Source organism: Denticeps clupeoides, chromosome 3 (genome assembly GCF_900700375.1).
Source record: "Denticeps clupeoides chromosome 3, fDenClu1.1, whole genome shotgun sequence".
NCBI lineage: Eukaryota > Metazoa > Chordata > Actinopteri > Clupeiformes > Denticipitidae > Denticeps > Denticeps clupeoides.
The window spans coordinates 14,365,393-14,385,860 of NC_041709.1; the positions used below are offsets into that span (position 1 = coordinate 14,365,393).

At 39.6% G+C, this 20,468-nt stretch overlaps 1 protein-coding gene across 17 annotated transcripts in view; it reads right to left on the reverse strand.

Moving 5' to 3' along the window:
* Positions 1-1,119: 1,119 nt before the first annotated feature.
* nedd4l (NEDD4 like E3 ubiquitin protein ligase) overlaps positions 1,120-20,468 on the reverse strand; it is a 61,360-nt gene continuing 42,011 nt past the window's right edge. For 10 of the 17 annotated variants that reach the window (XM_028971108.1, XM_028971107.1, XM_028971106.1 and 7 more), the window contains 17 exons: positions 16,788-16,985; positions 15,264-15,341; positions 13,891-13,905; positions 12,969-13,023; positions 12,225-12,283; positions 11,338-11,403; positions 10,907-11,136; positions 10,443-10,564; positions 10,284-10,354; positions 8,062-8,157; positions 7,849-7,922; positions 7,661-7,721; positions 7,148-7,207; positions 6,939-7,046; positions 4,575-4,671; positions 4,130-4,202; positions 1,120-2,883 (listed from right to left, as the gene is read on the reverse strand). In XM_028971108.1, coding sequence (XP_028826941.1) covers positions 2,781-2,883; positions 4,130-4,202; positions 4,575-4,671; positions 6,939-7,046; positions 7,148-7,207; positions 7,661-7,721; positions 7,849-7,922; positions 8,062-8,157; positions 10,284-10,354; positions 10,443-10,564; positions 10,907-11,136; positions 11,338-11,403; positions 12,225-12,283; positions 12,969-13,023; positions 13,891-13,905; positions 15,264-15,341; positions 16,788-16,985 — 1,566 coding nt within the window. In that variant the 3' untranslated portion in view covers positions 1,120-2,780. The remainder of the gene's footprint in view (positions 2,884-4,129; positions 4,203-4,574; positions 4,672-6,938; positions 7,047-7,147; positions 7,208-7,660; positions 7,722-7,848; positions 7,923-8,061; positions 8,158-10,283; positions 10,355-10,442; positions 10,565-10,906; positions 11,137-11,337; positions 11,404-12,224; positions 12,284-12,968; positions 13,024-13,890; positions 13,906-15,263; positions 15,342-16,787; positions 16,986-20,468) is intronic. The other 7 variants (XM_028971113.1, XM_028971112.1, XM_028971111.1 and 4 more) reach the window with 1 other exon arrangement.

Below are 20,468 nucleotides of genomic sequence, written 5' to 3' on the forward strand. Positions count from 1 at the left end.
GATAAGGAAGTATTGATCCACTGTGACGCAGAGGGGTCCCATTGTGCAGGGAATCACGAAAAAGGTTTCTAGAGTGTTCTGAAATTCCAAAATACATCACCCCAAATTTAAAATTTTCATATATTAAAATTGTCATTAAAAGTTTATTCCACACTCAGTCTCTTGTTATTAGTGTTGAATCATGTTTGACAAAGCCATCTTGTTATTAGTGTTGAATCATGTTTGACAAAGCCATTTGATTCTCTTCCACATTTACATACACATTCTCCAAACCAATAACCTAAAGTTTGCCTATCCTGGAAGTCGGATCCTTCAGCCAATGCCAAAAATCCCAGAGCCTGTAAGTAAGTGGGCAGGAGCTTAATGGCTGGAAATGCATGAATCTGCATCACAGCATTTCCCTCTTCTTTGTGAAACAGATGTATAGAGGTCTGAGTTGGGAAGTTCAGTGAAGGCAAGGTGGTCTGGACTTGTTTGTGATTCTGCTGAAGAGGCTTGATAAAGTGTACCAGGGTAGCAGGCTGTACCTATTTGTTCGTCCTTGAAACTGATAACTGTCAGGCTGGCTGTGTGAATGAACTGGGTTCCCTTCACCGCATGGCACAGAGCAGGGGCCGTAGTCGCCATGACAATGCTTTGTCTTTGTCTCACTGAACAGGGTCATTAAAGGTCAGGCAAAAATGTGCCACAATTATCTCAAGATTGTCCAGTAAAGACCATTTTTGAAAATGTCTAGAATGAATGTCAACTGCACTGCGTTTACCATGTTTTACCTTGCTGCAGTGCAAGTTAATTGTTAACCCATGTGGTATAGTTCAGAGCAGTCTAAAGGTCTGCAGTAGTAATACAGAAGCCACTGCACTCACCCAGTCCTGACACTGACAACTTTGTGCAGAAGAACATATTTGATTGACACCTAAAGATGATTTCTGTGGAGTACAGTGAACACTGATGTGTTGTGGATACGCACATCCATATAATAAGTCATACATTTACAGTGCTTGCAAAATAATATATTTTAAAGCGTCTAAGCACTCCTACATGCAGTGGGATTGCCACTTTAATTGAGTTGTATTGTTTTGTACTCTGATAAGTAAAAAAAAAAACAAGCAAACTCAATGAGCGTCATGTCTCGCTTTAATTTTCATCCAAGTAATATGAATTGCAAGGTCTTGTGGAGATGTGGAATTAAACAAAGTGATCTTTTCCCATTAATAAAAAAAACAATCACCCCTAAAAAAACAAGAAAGAGAGGAAAGCAGAAAAATATCACAAGTCTATTAGGCCACGTCCGTTTTGGGCGGCTCAGAAGAGAGGTACAGATATAGAAAGACAGGAAAAAGAAAAAGTCAAAGCAGTCAGAAGAGAAGGGAAAAGACCCATCAGGCGTCTCGGCTCCTAGGCTGTTGTGTTGAAACGTTAGCAGCAGTCAGATGTAGAGACTTGTATGTATTGCACCAGGTAATCGAGTGCTCTCAGGAGAAAAATCACATTCAGTTCAGTTCATGATAAGAGACCCAAGACAGGCGATATGACCAATACTATGACTGATAAAGTGCCCTTTAGGTTCAGTGGAGTTAGAAAAGAGAGAAAGTATGTGTTTTTCACACAGCTTTCATACTTTCTTACACAGCTTCCATCGTTCATGTGTTTGTTCATTAATACTACGATCTCATGTAATACATACAGGTGTGAATAATTAAGAAATTAATTTAGAACATAATGAACAAGGATAACCCTCTATAATAATAATAACAACAACAATAAGAAGAATAGTGTCCCCCCCTCCAGCAAACCCATGTACAATTGCAATGCTTTTATCACATATATCTTCTCATTCAATCAAGAAGGAGAAAACCAGAACAATTACTACGTAATCAGAGCAAACACAAGTTACATGTTCATGCCAGTTTCATAGCACTACAATAACCATGTTATTTAGGTTTCTTCACGATCATATGGATTAATATGCACTGTCGACCTGATTGATGCCTACAGATCACATTGTCTAAAAGAGTAAACAACATTATTACAAGGGTACACAAAGACATCAGAGTGCTCCCTAAGAATAATGACACAAATAAAAGTTGAGTAAAAAAAGAAAAGAAATTGCAGACAACCTGATCCTTCTTGATTTTTCCAGAAAAAAAACAATAAAAATGAAGGAGAATGTTGGAGGGTGGGTGATGAAGCATAGAGGATACTGAAAATGAAGAGGATACGCTCATCATCAGTGCTTGGCTAGCATTCCCTAAGGTAATCTGGTAGAGTAAGACCTGCTTAAAGTGATTGTTGCCGATTTGTTTCTGTTCGATTTTTTTTTTTTTTTTTTTTTTAAAGCATTTAAGTAAAAGAACATTTTTTATTTTAATTTATTTGTATTTTTTAGCATCATCAAGGCTATGCCCTTTAGAGCACAAAATCATGTTGAAATGCACCAGAGGTTTTGTGTCTAAGATCTGCAGATAGTCAGACATTTGTCTGCTCTGTCTTGAGGCATCCGAACCACAAGACAGAGAGACAGGCAGTCAGGCTGTCAGACACACAGAGAAAGACAGACAGACAGGCTTGGGAGTAAAGGGCACTGCTTGTTGGCTTCAACGCAAGTCTCTGTGCAGCTTCAAGAGTCCACTGCAGCTTGCCTGCGGAATTAAACATGCATGTGTGTGCAACTACACTTGCAGCTGCTGTGGCTTGTCAAAAGATTGGCAGCTTGGTTGTGTGTGATTGTGTGTGTTTGTGCGTGTCTATGTGTCTCCACGTGTCAAATTTTCTGCTCCTTAATCGACGCCTTCGAAGCCTTGAGCATTCTCCACTGCCATTAGCAGCTTCTCGCGGAGATCCTCAAAAGAGTCGTAGGTGGGCAGGTCAAGCCGGTTAAAGCTGAGAGAAAGAGACAAGAAAGACAAAAAACATTTAAACACAAAACATTTAGGCTGAAGACTTTGTACTGACCATCTATTCCTAGACACACCACACACACCACCGGGCAACTCTGCAAAGCTCTGTGTGCATGTACACACACATAAATATATATAAAGTTAAACATTAAGTGTTATGGTACGTGATTATTGTGGAAAAAAAAAAAACTACTATAAATAAGTGAAAACGACTAGTTCTGGGCAATTAAACAAACTCGATAAATTAATCTTGTGATTGGCTTTTGACATTTTTCACAATAACAGCTCGATTTATTGCGGCGGCGGCGACCAGCCTACCTGACTGTACCAGTATGCTTTGCACACACTACAAGCGCTAGACTAAGAGGGTAATGAAATGTACGGGGAAATTAGCAGGTTGGATGTAAATGTTGCATGTTGTGTTACATGGGGGTTAAATACAGTCTTACATGTATATAGCTGAAATGACTATAAAGCTCACTTGAACTTGACTCCACCCAATCCACCGCCTTAACAAGGAGTCATTTATACAATTTAACATTTGTTATGCATGGTCAAAATTATTCCACACCTCAGATTTTGCTTTCACCAGTGCAACCAAAATGTAATTGCCAGAGTCTAGCCTCCATTTCACCCCGTTAGCACAAATTTTTGCATCCTTCTGGCGCTAATCGAAACATCACCTGACTGCTCACATACCGTGCAAGCCCAAGCCTGTGTAAAATATGCCCCATCAGGTTTGGGCACACTGCTGCGGAGGTGCTGGAATATGGCAGCAACGCACACAGTACCAGGTGACGTGGTTCACTACGTAAATTTAGCAAAGTTACAATAGACCTGTGATAGTTGTAAACGTTGTAAAGCTGTAATTGTAGTTCCAGTCTTACGGGAATTATGTACTTTATTCATGTGTCAATTTCAAGTCTATTCCATAACTTTATATGTTTATTTTGTATCCTGTTCAAGACCTAGATTCTCTTTTAAAATTCCATGACTTTTCCAGGATTTAATAACCGTATGAACTCTGGTGGGGGAACAGTACATATCTCAAGGGTAACTCTTGACAGTTGGTGGATTTGAACCGGTGACCTACCAGTCATGAAAAGCCTAAACCTTATTATATGCCTATTCCTCAGTAGCTTTAATTTATACAAAATAAAGACCAGTACATTTCTTTAAGATTATATATTTCACCAAGATTTAAATGCACAAACACACACAAAACATACCAAGTGTGAGCTCTTGGCAGTTTATCAGGAGTTCCCCACTGTTCAATTGTGAATAGCTGTGGTCCATTGGAACCTAAGAAACAAAGAAGGACAAGAAATTATTGATTAAAACATAGTCTCATACCTCTAATAAACGCTGAACACATCACACTGAAAGCACCTCAGACAAGATCAGACAGCAGCAGATTAACAGCTCTACAGTACAGTAACACATTCACCACTTCAATGTTGTCTGAAGAGCCCCTGCATAGCTGTTGGAATGATGGGTACTGATGGGCCTTCAAGTGGCTCAGAGAGGAGAGAGATTTCTCAGTGAGTCATAGTCTCCTACACACACACACACACACGCGAACACACACACACACTCATGATGCCGTGATGGCTCAGACTCTCTATCACACACGGACACATGCACACACATTCAAACACAGTGCTGCTGCTTTACCATAGAGCTCTGCAAAGCCATTCATGGGCACTCTGGATGTCCCTGTGACAAACTGCAACAGTCGGATTCTCTTCTCTGCATCCATCAGCAAAACCGCCTGCAGGAAAAGGAACAACACAGACACTCATCTGGTGGTACAGGGAAGACAGCAGATTTAACAGGAGCCATAATAACGATTCCTGATTCTGCATTACAGAAAACATTACATAAGCATTTTACTTTAGGAAGAGGTGAAAGCTGAAGATATGGGAATTATTATCTATGTTCCATTAAAATGTTGCCATAATGGTCACACAATTGTTGTTAATACTGATCTAATACATACAGTTTAATGTCATTTAAAAGTTTGATGTCAAGCTTCAACCACTGACAGCATATTTTACCAAAACATAATTTCAGAAGATTACAATGCTGTTTGAAAAGGTTATTGGATATGACCATTACAAGATCACCGAGAAGCTGGTGTCTGATGAGTAATTCTGCCTCACAGAAACACAGACAGAGAACACTGAGTCATAATCAGGGAAGGTTGCATGAGGTTTACTCCACTACATGGAGCCGTTTACCATTCAGTTTCCTGAGGCAAAATAAGGACATGCAGAAAAATAAATCATTAAATAAATCTTTGTGTAGGCCGAAATTTCTAAACCAGAGGTTCAAAAGATGAGTGAGACGAGTATGTGAGTCATATGATGAAATGAACCATGGCACCAAAAATGTTGATAAGGAGGTCTTGATCTGGCCCAGAAGCTCTTTGATCAGAGCAAATAGCACAAGTGCTTCTCCAAACAGACTTTGATCTGAATCAGGCTGTCTGGCAGCAGGACTAAGGGGTCATGTCACATATAGCACTAACCCTACACATATATAACACAAAAAATAAATACCTTAAACCTTCCTTCTGAGGAACTAAATATCTTTACATTCACATCCTTTTGTCCCAGTTAATACATATCAGTCAGTAAATGATACTGTTAAAAATCTTGTAATTACTGTTAAATGTAATTCCATTTACATTTGGGAAAGAAGGAAAGAAGTTCCTGGTTCCACTGGTTTGGAGAATGAATGAATGAAATTTACATTTGCTTACCCAATTTCTTTCTGTAATCATCTAAAGTGAGAATTTACCCTATTAAAATATGATGCATTAAAATCTGGGAGTTTGAACATCATGGTATGTGTTTGGGATACCTACTGCTTTCAGGAAGTGTTGGAAACCTTCACAGACAGCTAAAAGCCATACAGGAAACCAGTTCTGTACAGTAGAGCCCCTGCCAGCCACTGTGAAGCTTTCTGGTTTCTGTAGCAGGTGCTCCATATAAGATGGATGGCAACCTTTAGCACACAGAACCAAGCTAAACATAGTAGATAGGCAGAAACAGGAGCTCCAGCTAAGATGGCTCATCATCAGATGAGCTTAATATGTGCTACTACTAATTTGCAAAGATCCTGAAATTAATGAATGATATGTAATTAGACTATTAAGCGCAATTACTTACTACACTCAATAAATCTTATTGGGTTTTTATTCATATAACAACCTCTCCCCAAAAAACACCACACTATATGCAGAGTAGCTCTGGTAAACTATATCAAGTCGATTATTGAGTCCCTGATCATTATGTTGATTATTTAGTTTTAAGAACTGTCCACCTTTATGTAATAAGCCTAACTTCCAGTTCATCCAGTTGGCCTTTCAATTCATGTAGTCTGGAAATTTTGTTTTGAAGACCACAAGGGGGCGATATAACCCTGATCATGTGATAACTCATTTGCAAGACCACAATCTTTACTTACATTTATATTTCCATTTACAGCATTTATCAGACGCCCTTATCCAGAGCGACTTACAATCAGTAGTTACAGGGACAGTCTCCCTGGAGCAACTTAGGGTTAAGTGTTTTGCTCAGGGACACAATGGTAGTAAGCGGGATTCGAACCCGGGTCTTCTGGTTCATAGGAAAGTGTGTTACTCACTAGGCTACTACGACCTACGTTACTTTACTTTATTTTGCCGATGCTTTTATCCAAAGCGACTTACAATCCTGCATTTCTTTCGTGATTTTTAACATGAGACTGAATAGAGATATGCCTTTGTTTGCTGGTTTGTCTATTTATTAATACAGGACAGTTCTGATATAATAATCTGGAGGTAGAAAATGTATTATTAATCCATAGAAAGGCCCCAATCCCAAATTTTAACTGTGGATAGTGCAGAAGTACATTGCTCCTATTCTGAATCATGTGTACTTAATATCTATGCAAAAAAGTATGAACATTAGCATAAAATTAATATCAAGGACCTTTACTGGCTTGTTGAAAATTTTAAGACATGATAACACGAGATGACTACTTGATTCTTACCTTCCAAAACCACTGAATAACCGGATGGTTGGGGCAGTAGCCATTCTTGTAGACAGTGTGCTGCCGCCAGTCATTCACATCAACGTCTCCCAGTCCGCACATCAACAGCTGAATGCGCAGAGATGAAAGGGTGAATGTACTACTCAAAACTGTTAAAATCACAAAGCCAGTGCCCTCATCACCTAATACACAGGTAAAGTGAGTATTACCTCCAGTTCGTTCTCATCAAAGATCTTAATGAGGTCAACCTGAATGAGCTCAGTGAAGCCCTGTAAAGTAAAGCACACAGAGTTGTAAATATGCATTAATATAATTGTAAAAAAAAAAAAAAAAAAAATCTAATGCAAATGGTGTGCATATTAAGGCCTTATGTAATTCTGCCTCCTGCTGGCAGAACCAATGAGCAGCAGTAGCAGTTGTAGCCTTTACCAGTCAAATGACGTAAAAAGATGACAAGTTAATGTACCCATAATATTAACACAACACCCCATTTCTATAGTATAATATACATATTATACCACAGCATTGTGACAGGAATTGTGAGAGTGCTGAGAAGAGTATCTCCTGAGAATTCTATTAACAACCACAACGAAACCCTGTAAAAGGCTGTTTCTATGCTATGGTATACGAATCATAGTAGTACACTCTATTTCATGAACAAATCATGATATCCCTAGTGTGCTATTATACAGCCATAAGATACAGGGACATTATAATCTTACCTCCAAAAAAGCATTCATTTGCTTCTGGACCCGGTTTACAAACCGCCACTGAATGACAAGTCTGTCCAAATTGGAAAACAGGGTCAGTGCACGAATCACAAACAAATTAAAGTAACCCAACTATCCCATAAGTGTCAATAATAAGAGAAATATTGACAAAAATCAAGTGACATCCTCATCGTACTTACTCAATATATTCCCTTTTGTTGTCATTTGTGACGACCATATCTGAGCCACTTGGTTTCAGATCCACCTGGTAGGTCTGAAAGAGAGCCACAAATATATTATGTGGTCACAAATGTTAAACGCAGTTCATACATGGACCCACCTATTTCATGTTATGTCATGAAAAGCAGATAATTTAGAGAGCACTCTAGTTTAGAGTCAAAAAAAGGATTTACCTGGCCAAAGTTGTCCTCATCAATACAAAACCGCAAGTCCAGTTCCATTGGGTCATTCTCCAAAATCCACTTGAGGGAATTGTAGTACTCACTGTCCTGTATATCCAGAGACAGATAAAGATTTAACCTTCCTCTAGTGTTAGCTCTTTGTTACTATTTTTTATGTTAACGAGTCATTTTTGACCCATGACTTAAATCAGCCATAAAATACCATGAAAAACTATTATTTATCATCCAATTTGTTTCCTACCTCTTTGTTACCTTGTTATACTCCCTTATCCTTGAAAAGATTGATTTTAATATTTTTGTTGTGGCCAACTGGGCCTTTCTTTTAACTGCATGCCCCTTGTTATCAATTTTTAAAAAGGGGTCAAATTAACCTCAAGAAAATAATGTAAATAAATAAATGTTTTTTCTGTTACCTGTCAATTACTGAGGGGTATTAGATCACATATCTTTAATATTATTAACTATAGTAACATATATGGTGTTTTTGGGTCCATTTTGACCCAAGAAAAGTATTTTCTGTTAAATAGAACTTTAATACATATACAAAATTAAAAGCAGAACTAGTATTAGATAATAAAAATGATCATAAAATTTGCAAGGTAAAAAAAAACCACACCATCAGAAATCAAGTACTAGTTCCATAAAAACTATGTTGGTGTTGATGTTGAAGCAGGGCTGGCTGAGGAGGAAGCTGATGCTGATGCTCTTCTTGTTGCTGTTGGTGTGGAAGGAGATCTTGGTAAGCACTGCAGCTGTCTGACCAAAAGCTGCAGCGGCTGTGTCTCAGGGCACCCATTCTCTTTGCTCAATGTGAGGCTTGACAAGGGAACGCCATAGCTTCTCAAGAAAAATTCTCCACTTGGTGTTTTTGGTTCCACCCTTGGTGAATGTGGGTCCACAACACAAATGCATTGTACGTAGTAAACACAAGAAAAGGATCTAGTAAAGCACAAACATTGGCCATCTCTGGGTCATTCCCTGGCAAGAATAGGTAGCAGTCAGCTTGTCTAGATTGTCCACTCCTCCTTTGTTTTTGTTGTAGTCCAGGATGATTATTGGCTTTTTGTCCCTACCTGATGACACAGCAGCATCTTTGTGTGTGCACATCAGTATTACATTCCGTCGTTTTTTAGGACAGCATGAAACACTGAAAAAACAAGCTTTGGTGAATGTGGAGCCCTTTCCTTCACCACCAATGTTCCAAGGAAAAGGAGAAAACGTTCATCTATTGTCACTGGGTTGAACATGAGTGGAAAGAGTTGCAACCATATCTCCCAGACATCCCTGGTGGGAGCAAGTTTGTCAGATTTTGCTCTGGTGTCTGTTCTGTCAAATCTAAGGACTCTTGATATCATTTGAAAGGTCTGAAATGACATTGTTGCCCGGAATATTCCTGCCTGTCGATGCATCCCAGAGACGATCAGTGGCCTAATTGCTAAATCTGTACACTCCTGCAAGGAGAACACCACCAATGTAGGCATCCAGGTATTCCTCATCAATATCATTCCACATGTTGTCTTGGACTTTTTTCCTTCAAGGTTTTTAGTTTTTAGTGACAATGGGATAAACAGATCAAATCATGTCTTGATGTCACTTACTATTATCACAGCAAACCTTGTGACTCCAGCGGTCATTTTGATGACATTTGCAGCAGCTGTTCTGTCATGTACGTAAGGAGGTACTAAGCTCCAATAGATATTGGCACTTTTGGATTTTAATATTCCAGCAGGAGCAGCTTCAGCACTCCTCATCAGACTGATCAGATGTGTCTGTGTCTTCCGTTTGATACTCCACGTCTTCTTCCTCCTCAGAGACCTGTTCATCACTATAGCTATGCTGCTGTGTGTCATCTGCCTCATTTATGTTTTGGCATTTATTATTGTTTTATAATCTTATATTTTAACTGGGTCAAAACTGACCCTAACAACAGAAAGGTCATAATTCTCACCAGATCATTTTATAATTTTGTAAAATAATTATTTTTTATTTGGTTTTGTTTAAAAGTCTTGATGCAATAAACAAATTAATGTAGTACTTTTATGCATGCTGAACCTAAAAACAGGTCGATGATGACTAACAATAAAGGAAGGTTAAGTGGGCCAACACACTGTAAATATGCAAAGGTTCAGCTGTTATCACCAGCCTGAGGCAAAGCAACAGATCTTCTGCAGAAAAATCCTCCACAGGAGCAAGAGAGATGTTTTGTTTCTTACCACAGACTCCATGTCTTTGAGAGTGATCTGTTTCCCCAGCATCATCTTATAAAAGGGTCTGATGAAGAAGCCTTTAGGTATAAACACACAAATCAGATTGCTTGAAGATGATGAAATGTGCTTATGATTGGCACTGCTGGAATGATCGAGTCACCTTACCATCCAACAACTTGCCATGATACACCGCCATTCCAGCCACACGGCCAATGAACTTGAAATATGAAAGATGGTCTTCGTTGCAGAGGCCTGAATTTGGGTTGATCTGTAGGGTGTAGTTATCCCTATTGAGCAAGCAAAGTGAGACATATGTCTGAGCAAACACGCATACAATCACTACATAATCGGATAGATGAAAAAAATAGATTTAATTCTTAAATGTGTTTAATACTTAAATTAACTGTTTAATGCTTGACTTGTGGTTGGATTCCTTGAATAAATAATATACCTTAAATGTGATATGTAATCTGACAAAGCATTTAAATAACATTTCAATTAAACATTAGCTCCATCAATCACTTCATCAAAACATTTATCTCAGCCAGGAAAAGAAAACTGGCCCATCCACCACAGAGTGCAATTGGAATATTGCTCTCATTGTCTAACAGTGGATATATAACACTTACGTTGCTGAGTACTCAAAAAGGCCATAGTAGGGGTTGAACATCTCCTTGGAAAGAAGGAAGAACCACTCTCTGGCCACACCTCCATAGTCCAGACCCTTCTCTGACTCAAACTCGATCCAGAGCCTTGCTTTTAGTATGTCTGGCCTCTTCAGAGACATGATGCGTCGATATGACTCTTCAAAAATGTTATTCCTGTGAAGTTTCATTTCAAACCTGTTGGGAATATCCGCCTGAGGAAGAGAACAAAGGAAAAAGCAGAAACATAAAGGAGAATAGTAGGAAATAAGTGCTCAAAAAGAAACAGTTTTTTTTTTTGCAGTGTGAGATTAGATATTTTGCGCTGCATAGAAAATGTGCTAGGTTTCACACTTTCTTAACTGAGAATAAATCAGAGCATCCAAATATATAGAGCATCTAGAAAAATCAATTACCGGTTTCTTTAACTTTTTTCTGAAATAGTCATACTTCTGTTTGAACTCTCTGGAATATGGCACGGCCTGCAGAAAAAAAGAAAAACATGGAACCATTTGTTTTGTTTTTAAGCAATAGCTTAAGCACTGTTTAAAATGTGCTGAGGAAGTTCTTCAGATGATTGCATATAAAGTATGCGTCCAATTACATATTACATAGATTTTTGGTCAGTATTAACAGAATTCTGGTAATTAACCCAAAATATTTGACACCCCTCTTGTTTGCTATTTTAAATGGCCTTTTGGAGCAATTTCTTAGTAACCTAATATAACAAATCATTTATATAATATAAAATACACATTAGATACACTTTACACAAGCTTGATCATGAAACTGAAAGAAATTCATCCAATAATTACTGAAACACTCAGTGAAGGTGAAAAGTGAAAGAAAAGTGATTGTTATTGTGATACACTGCAGCACAGCACACAAAATGTGTCCTCTGCTTCACCCTTGGTGAGCAGTAGGCAGCTGTGACAGGCGCCTGTGTGAGCAGTGTGTCGGGATGGTGCTTTACTCAGGTGGCACCTCAATGACACCTTGGCAGATCAGGATTTGAACCGGCAACCTTCTGATTACAGGGCCGCTTCCTTAACTGTAAGGCCATCACTGCCCACCTCTAGACACTGCCTTTTTTTTTTTTTTTTTTTTAAATCTCTGTCTAAAACTACACAAGAAATGATTTCTTATTGAAATCAGCAAAACTGCAGGACTCTGAATTGAACAGTCAATTTTACAATTCATCAAAAATATGTTCTCGGTCCAATTTAATGTATTTTATCTATTTTTTTTTTTTTACAATGCATTCTTGGTGTACAGAAACGTTCACTGTGTACATTTGACTTACTGGGCCTGTGATGGCTGGGCTCTGTAGTCTGGGATCCTCCCACTGTGTATTTTTGGTGTCTAGAAAAAAAAAAAAAAAGCATTAACAACATAAAAAATTCACACCTTATCAGAAACAACCCCCCCTCCTAAAATTATGCCCAATAAAACACACAAAGTCTGTGCTTAGCCCAACAGGTTGTATTGATTATGTAGATCCACTTCATGTAGTCTGAAACAGCTCTGCAAATGTGACAGCACTACTTCATGTGTCAGCTGTTAATAATGAATGCTGAACAACTTGCTCTCAGGGGTCAGATTCCCAAATGGACTGGGCTATTGATCGGCACTGTGGGCATGATGCTAGAGAGATCCTACAGATGCAATTCTTATCTTGTACGGTCAACTTTCTGCCATGACAGTGTAAATCTCCCACTTGTGGGACTAATAAAGGATCATCTTGTCTCACTATAATTCTGGCCAGCTAGTCTGCTACTAATGTAACCTATCAAGAACAGTTAACAGTGTACAAGAAAGAGAGAGCAAGCAATAGGACACAAGGAAAAACAAACTGATAAAATGACAGTTAAAAAAAAAAAAATTACCATCAAACATTAGAATATGACTGAAGGAAAAAAAAAACAGGCTTATTTATACCAAGCAGATTATTATTTCATCTGCCTAAGAAATTGGTTCCTCATGACACAGACAGAAAGAGACGGAGGAGCAGGAGGCAAGGAAAAATGAGGATGAGGAGAAATCTTACTGTGGTCAATGTAAAATGTTCTGCCATCTGCATGAACCCGTTCCTCCCATCCAGGCTGTAAAGAAGACAGACATGGGTGAACACAGAAACAAAATCCCACAAATACAGCACACAGGTTCAAGTTTGTCAAGGTCCACCTCTGTTTCTTGAGAGGACTTACCCAAGAAAAATAGAGAAAGAAAAAGATACAGAGGTGGGAAAGAGAGAGGATAATGAAACAAGAGGTAACCACCACTCAGATTCAATGAAAGGGGAACACACCAGGGTTCCACTCACATGCACGAGAAGCACATGACAACAAGCCACCTCTGTGCCTCTCACCTACACCCCACTATTGGGGGGAAGGCTGCTGGGCCAGTGAACCCACTAGGACAGTCTGGCCAGACTGCTGCTCAGCCATACACAATGCTACAATCATTCTCACACACACACACACACACACACACACACACAAATCACACACACCCAGGGCCCAACCCAATCTCTTAAAAGTTTCAGCTCAGACAGCCAGCTGACCAGCCCAGAACAGGCATGGCTCTGCATCCAAAAAGGCACAGGGCACCAGTCACAACCCAGAGTGTCACGTGACAACACACGGGTACAGCGTACACAACCTGGATGGGGACAACTGATGATGATGCACGATCCAAAATTGGCATTAGGCAGAAGAGCTCAGGGTCTGAAGTAACGCATGGTCTGATTTTGAGGAGGATGAAGAAAAGAGGAAGAATGGACAAGGGAGTTGTGCTTGGGGTTGGCAGGGAGCGGGAGAGAAATAGGAACAAGCAGTATGGACAAAAAAAGTAAAAAATAAAAAAGGTTGTGGTGATGGATCAGTCATCCATGCCAGTTATGAGAGTGCGGTCTGCAGGCACGTCGCACAGGCAGGCGGAAGGAGGCTGAGCTCGCAACCAGCACCAACCTCCTCTGGAAGATTCTACCAGCGCCGCGCCACGCCAAGCAGCGCAGCACACGCCGGGTCCGAGCAGCGCAGCACGCGCCAACGGGAGAATAGAGGAAAGAAGCACACGCACAAACACGCATCCACACATACAAGAACTTTTTTTAAAAAACAAACACAAAGCAATGAAAACATTGCTGTGAAATACTACTGCTACTCCGTGGTCCCTTTGTTACGCACACTTACTCTTATTAACGATGGGAACTGCAGAAAATCCCATGATATGTTAAAAATCAATATTGTCCAAAAAAAAATATTCTGCGAGTCAATAAGATATGATCATGATTTATGTATAACTGTGAAAGAGAAAAAAACTATATATTTTAAAAAAGCTGAATGTAATGTATCATAAAAGAGATTGCACACAGGTGTCCAAATTAAATACCGGATACAAGCATATAATGTATTACCAAAAGAAGTATTACCAAATTTGTATATCTTTTTCTTATACGTGAACTATGGCAATATTTAGACACACATGTTCACACTCACACGTCAATCTAAAAAAATGTAATCGAAAGAAAAGAAAACTAGTAATATTTTAATAGCACAGCATAAATAATTAATACCAACTTAAAATTTGGATGTTTCTCTTTTTTAAAGCTACTTATACTTTAAACTACATTACAGTTTCCCACATAAAATGGCCACTGCTTATATATATATGTTTTTTAATGCAATCATGAGTTTTACAGCTAATTATTAAAAAAAAACTGACTATGCCTAAAAGAAAAATATTTCACCATATCAACAAAAGAAGGAGGGTTTCAATGCAAGAGCAGATTGCTTCTCTCATAACTGGGCAGCACTGGCTCAGCACGAGTCCATCACTTGGTCGTACGTGATTGGCTGAAGTCAAAGAAAGCTCATGTCTGGCAGCCAGTGCTTGTTTGAGCAGTTGGGAATAAAAGGCATGTGCAGGAAGATACAGCCATATACAACCCCAAGTCCTCAATAAATGCAATAACAAAAAACAATAAGTCATGAAAGAATGGACATGGCCATGGATCTGCTGGTTGCCCTAATAATATCACAGACATACACCTGGACCGATTATTGGGTTGTACTCTTACATCCCCATTACAAAGCTGCAATTATAAATAACCAGGATTAATTATGAAGCTGCTGTATCCTGTGCTGTCATATGAGGGCCCAGATTTGCCTTTTGGTGAATGACGAAGAATGATGATGTAGGCATACGGCCAAAATCACACCACCGTCCAGGCGACAGACAGCACGTATTCCAGAAGGGAAAGTAGACTGGGTGCCGTCATGAGCTTCAGTGATAGAAAACTATGGGAGAAAGGAGACTGAAGTGTGCTTTTCATACTCACAGGAAGCGGGCCGAGGTCCCCGGGATCCAGAGTTGCTTTTGTCCTCATGTGGACGGGGTACTTCAAGCGTGGGTCCTCCTGAAAGAAGCAGTGAAAAAAGAGAGAGAGGGTGAGCGAATGGGGGGGAACCTCACTGACAAGATGCTCACTGCCAAAGGCCTTTAAGAATCTTTACGCTCATTCAAACAGAGTGAAGTATTCAGTCCATGACCCCACTACTGCTTCTAAACGAAAGGGTTCAGATTGAAGGATGTATGCTAAGGCTCCATTGTTAGGGATTTTTACATTTATTTAGTTACTTATGTTATTGATTCACAGGATTGTGTATAAGTGACAGGATTGATACCTAGCAAAGAACCTGAAGAGCACAACAATGAGAAATTTCAGTAACAAGGAGGGAAAAAATTGGACCTTAGTTGATAAGTTATATAATTTTTTTGCAATTAAAAAGCCCTGCATTTAAAATGGCTCCTAAAAAGACACAGGCTCAATCAATTCCCACAGAGGGAAACAAAGAGTCTCTTGTGAAACTAAGTGTGGACCACGTGGAAGCAAACCCTGCATCATTTGCCTTAACCACCAGGTGTCACTCTGTGACTCAAAAACTCTGGCATGCTTGCGTTCCCAAAGGGGTCCCCTCTTGAGTCCTGAGGGTGTGGGTGGGTACGTATTTCCCAATAGCAGCATCTGCTAACGTCATTCCTGATCGGGTACCATTCTGTACCATTCACCATTCTGTACCCTGAAGGCATTATTTCATATGTTCATTAAAACTGACAAGAACAAAGCATTAGAATAAAAATTTAAACGCCAAGCACGGTGGTTTTTGGTTATAAAGTGTTATGAAGAATAAGCTACAAAAGTTACCAGAAAATTACAATTCATCTTTTCAGAGTAAAATTTCTACAGTTTTGAATCATGAACAGAAAAAACAGTCAGGGGTTCCCCACGGCCCTCTGGGTGTCAGCACATAAATAAAGGTAAACAAGCTACTTGGACACGGCCAGCTCAGCAAAAAAGGGAGCTCCATATCGGTCATCACCACACTTATGTGGGTGAAGACAGGCTGACAAGCATGGGAACTTTCTAAAGGAAAAAATGGTTTCTAAATGGCATTCTAAACAAACAACATGAGTCCTAGAGACATACTGTTACTCGACAGATAACCTTCCTCTAATGCACTGACGTTATCTGTTTGTCATTGAACCAATGCCCTTATTCCAACTCAGGTGGGAAAGAAGAAAATTCAGTCAACATCTGATAGGGCGATTTAGAAGAGGGGATGTTTTTAGAATTCAAGACAGGGGGACAAGGAAGGTTGGGAATTGATTAATATTCAAAGTTTACAGTGCATCAAAAAAGAACAGGATTTTTGGCTATTGTGGAAAAGAATCTGATTGTGTTGCATTCTATTCTATATTTAAGACAGAACACTTAGGAGCAGGATCTCACTATGGTGTTTTAGTACATTTTAAAAAGCCACATGGCTTTAAGAAACACCCATAGACTCCAACATGAACTCACCCACGTGGTGGTCCTGCTGTTGTGATCAATGAAGAAGGGTCGGCCATTGGGAGCTATCCTCATCTCCCAGCCAGGTGGCAGGAAGCTCTGTGGGGACTTGTGTTGGGATTTTGGAGAGCTGTAGGGGGAGGGTTGTGGAGACTGTGGGTTTGATAATGTGTCCTTCACTGCTCGTCGTACCTGGATGTTGTTTGCTCCCTGGAAAGCAATGTTGAGTTGAAAGCAAATGAGTGATGCATTCAAAGATTCACTGGCAGCTTAGGTATCTTTAGTCAGTATGTGTCTTTAACCCCAGAAAAGTCCCCTGATATGAAATTTTGTTTGCTTTTATATAGGTCTTAATACTACTACACTGCTCAAAAAATAAAGGAAACACTTAAACACAATGCGACTCCAAGTCAATCAAAATGTCCACCCTATGAAGCAACACTGATTGACCATCAATTTCACATGCTGTTGTGCAAATGAAATAGACAAACGGTGGAAATTATAGGCAATCATCAAGGCATTAGCAACTAGCAAGAAGGTTTGCTGTGTCTGTCAGCATAGTGTCCAGAGCATGGACGTGCTACTAGGAAAAAGTGTCTGGAGACATGGGGGAGGCCATTGGAAAGCGACAACCCAGCAACAGAACCGCTACCTCCACCTGTGTACAAGGAGGAACAGGAGGAGCACTGCCAGAGCCTTGCAATACAACCTCCAGCAGGCCACAAATGTGCATGTGACTGCTCAATTGGTCAGAAACAGACTCCATGAGGGTGGTATGAGGGCCCGACATCCACAGGTGGGGATTGTGCTTACAGCCCAACACTGTGCAGCACGTTTGGCATTTGCCAGAGAACACAAAGATTGGCAAATTTGCCACTGAAGCCCTGTGCTCTTCACAGATGAAAGCAGGTTCACACTGAGCACATGAGACAGATGCATGGCATCTGGAGATGCCATGGAAAATGTTCTGCTGCCTGCAACATCCTCCAGCATGACCGGTTTGGCAGTGGGTCAGTAACTGTGTGGAGTGGCATTTCTTTGGGGGCCTCTTAGCCCTCCATCTGCTCGCCAGAGGTAACCTGACTGCCATTAGGTACCGAGATGAGATCCTCAGACCCCTTGTGAGACCATATGCTTTACTTTACTTTGCAGACGCTTTTATCCAAAGTGACTTAAAAGAGGAAGAATGCTGGTGCAGTTGGTCCAGAGTTCCTCCTAATGCAAGACAATGCTAGACCTCATAGAGCATGTCAGCAGCTCCTGCAAGAAGTAGGCATTGATATTTCTTTGTGTGATTTTTGTTGTCAGTACATTCAACTATATAAAGAACAAAGTATTTCATTAGAATATTTCATCCATTCAGATCTAAGAAGTCTTATTTTTGTATTCACTTTATTATGAGCAGTGTATATCTGAAGACTCTTTCCGAAATTCAGCTGTGGTGCAGAATTACAGCCACTTTTAGCCAGTCCCATTATGAGATTTCCCCAGGATGCACAATTTCGGTGTGTGCAGCTTATATAATAATGAGGAGAAGAGAGGCGAGACAAGGAGGAGAGCGGCATATTGAAATGAGCGGCCATTCGCGGAAATGAGGTCATCAACACCATTCACAAACCACAATGTTTGGTGCACACAGAAAGTCGCGGCTGCATTTTTCCAGAAAAAAATTAATTAACACACTAGTTTTTCAGTGTCTCATTGTGCTCGTTTTTACATCCAATCAACAAGCAACTGCAATGCTTTGCACAATTGGAAGCCATGATGATTGAGGTAGATAATGTTTTAGGGGAGGGGTGGGAAATTCTCTGGGTGCAAAAAGCTTGAGAAACGGGAGGTAACCTTCTTCTTATGACAACATAACGAGACAAATTCCAGATCCGACTGTCTGAGCTGCCGCTCTCTGAATGGTGACACAGAATTGTAAAGCAGTCTTTATACATATAACAATTTTTAGCCATATACAGGCTAGGGGAACTTGTATTAATGTTAAATAATCTCTCAAAGTTAAATTTTCATGATAGACCTTTAACATGTCTAATTACAGCCATGACAACAATGCACTTACTGAATAACAAAAAGGAACTGTATTTGGTGCTGATTATGGAGGTGTTTTCAAAATTGGATTTAGAGAGGAGTAATTTAACAAACTGCAGAGAAACTTTTTTCTAAATCCTGGCAAACGTTCCCTTGTAACACTAGTTTCTCCCTTTCCATTAATTACCACGGTTCAAGGTCTACTCCCCAGCCACTTGCAGCATATGGCCATCTCCAATGTTTAACTGCGACACCCACTTTATCGTTTGTCTGCCGCCACCTCACAACTTTGGCAATAATTAAAAAGTTCACCATTGGAGAGCTCAAGAGATACTTTGAAACTGTGGAAGTGATGTTTTCTATAAACAATTATTTAAAGACATAGGTGCTTGTTTTTAAAAATACAAAGAAACTAGCTGCCTGTAAAAGCTATGAGATAAATCAAAGACTATACTTCAACCAAGCTACAGCTTGACATTTTTTTAATAAAACTCAAATAGATCTTTAAACAATTTTATTCAGAAATTTTACTACTGTACAATTATACTATGATTGTAGTAATCTCAAAGAAATATGTTTGTTTTGTGAAGCTATACCAAAACATGTGGAAATGTGAATTATGCACCATTCATAGCTGCCCACTCCACCTTCATGGGTGGGTTAAATGCTGTGGTCATATTTTGTAATGTGCACTGTGTACTGCATTCTGGTGTATTCAGAAATAATCTCATTCACTTCCTATAGCCAAAAGATCAACATGATCTGGGTCTGGCCCCACCTTGGCAGCAGAAAGCTCCCAACCAGAAGGTTGCAGGATCAAATGCACTGAGGACCCCTCAAGCAAGGTACCATCCCCACACACTGCTCTGCCTTTTCACGGCTGTCCACTGCTCACAAAATGGTGAGTTAAATGCAGAGGACACATTTACCGCTGTGTGCACCATGTGCTATGCTTGCTATGTCTCATAATGACAAAATCAATCACTTTCACTTTTATAGTCTACAGACACTAATTGCTCCTTTCTCTGTTTTCCCATGGAGCAGTTGGCAGTAATCAGGGCTAATTGCTGTGATAGTGAACAGTTTACCAAACCAAAAGATAAAGAGTAGAGTCAATATTCATAACCGCTGACAGATTTCCCCAAATGCTAACACAGTCCGTCTCTCTACACTATGAGCATCTGTGTTGATGACCTTACTGTTTTAGTTGTATTTTTTTGTGTTTTGAGAGATGGTACATTCATGTACTGAGTGACTTTTTGATACACACCTCAGCTGGTGTGTGTGAGAGGAAGAAGGACATGGCTAAACTAATGTGTCTAAATAATGCACTTGTTACCTAAACAGCAAAAGCAGTAAACAGCAGAAGACACTTTGTTGCAACTCTACATTTTCATGACACTTTCAAAAATCACAAACTTATCATTACTTATCAACACAAAAAGTCAATTAAAAAAAGTTCATCCACAAAAATAATGCAAAAAAAAAAAAAAAAAACAGGATTAAAACAGAAGATAATTAACTTGCATTGGAAACAATAAAACATTCACCAGACCACAAAACCAAACACAAATATGAACTTGTTATTAATGACATGTGAGACTGATCTACTGCACAGTATCCAAATCAGTGGGGTTTAAAACATGGAAATGGGGT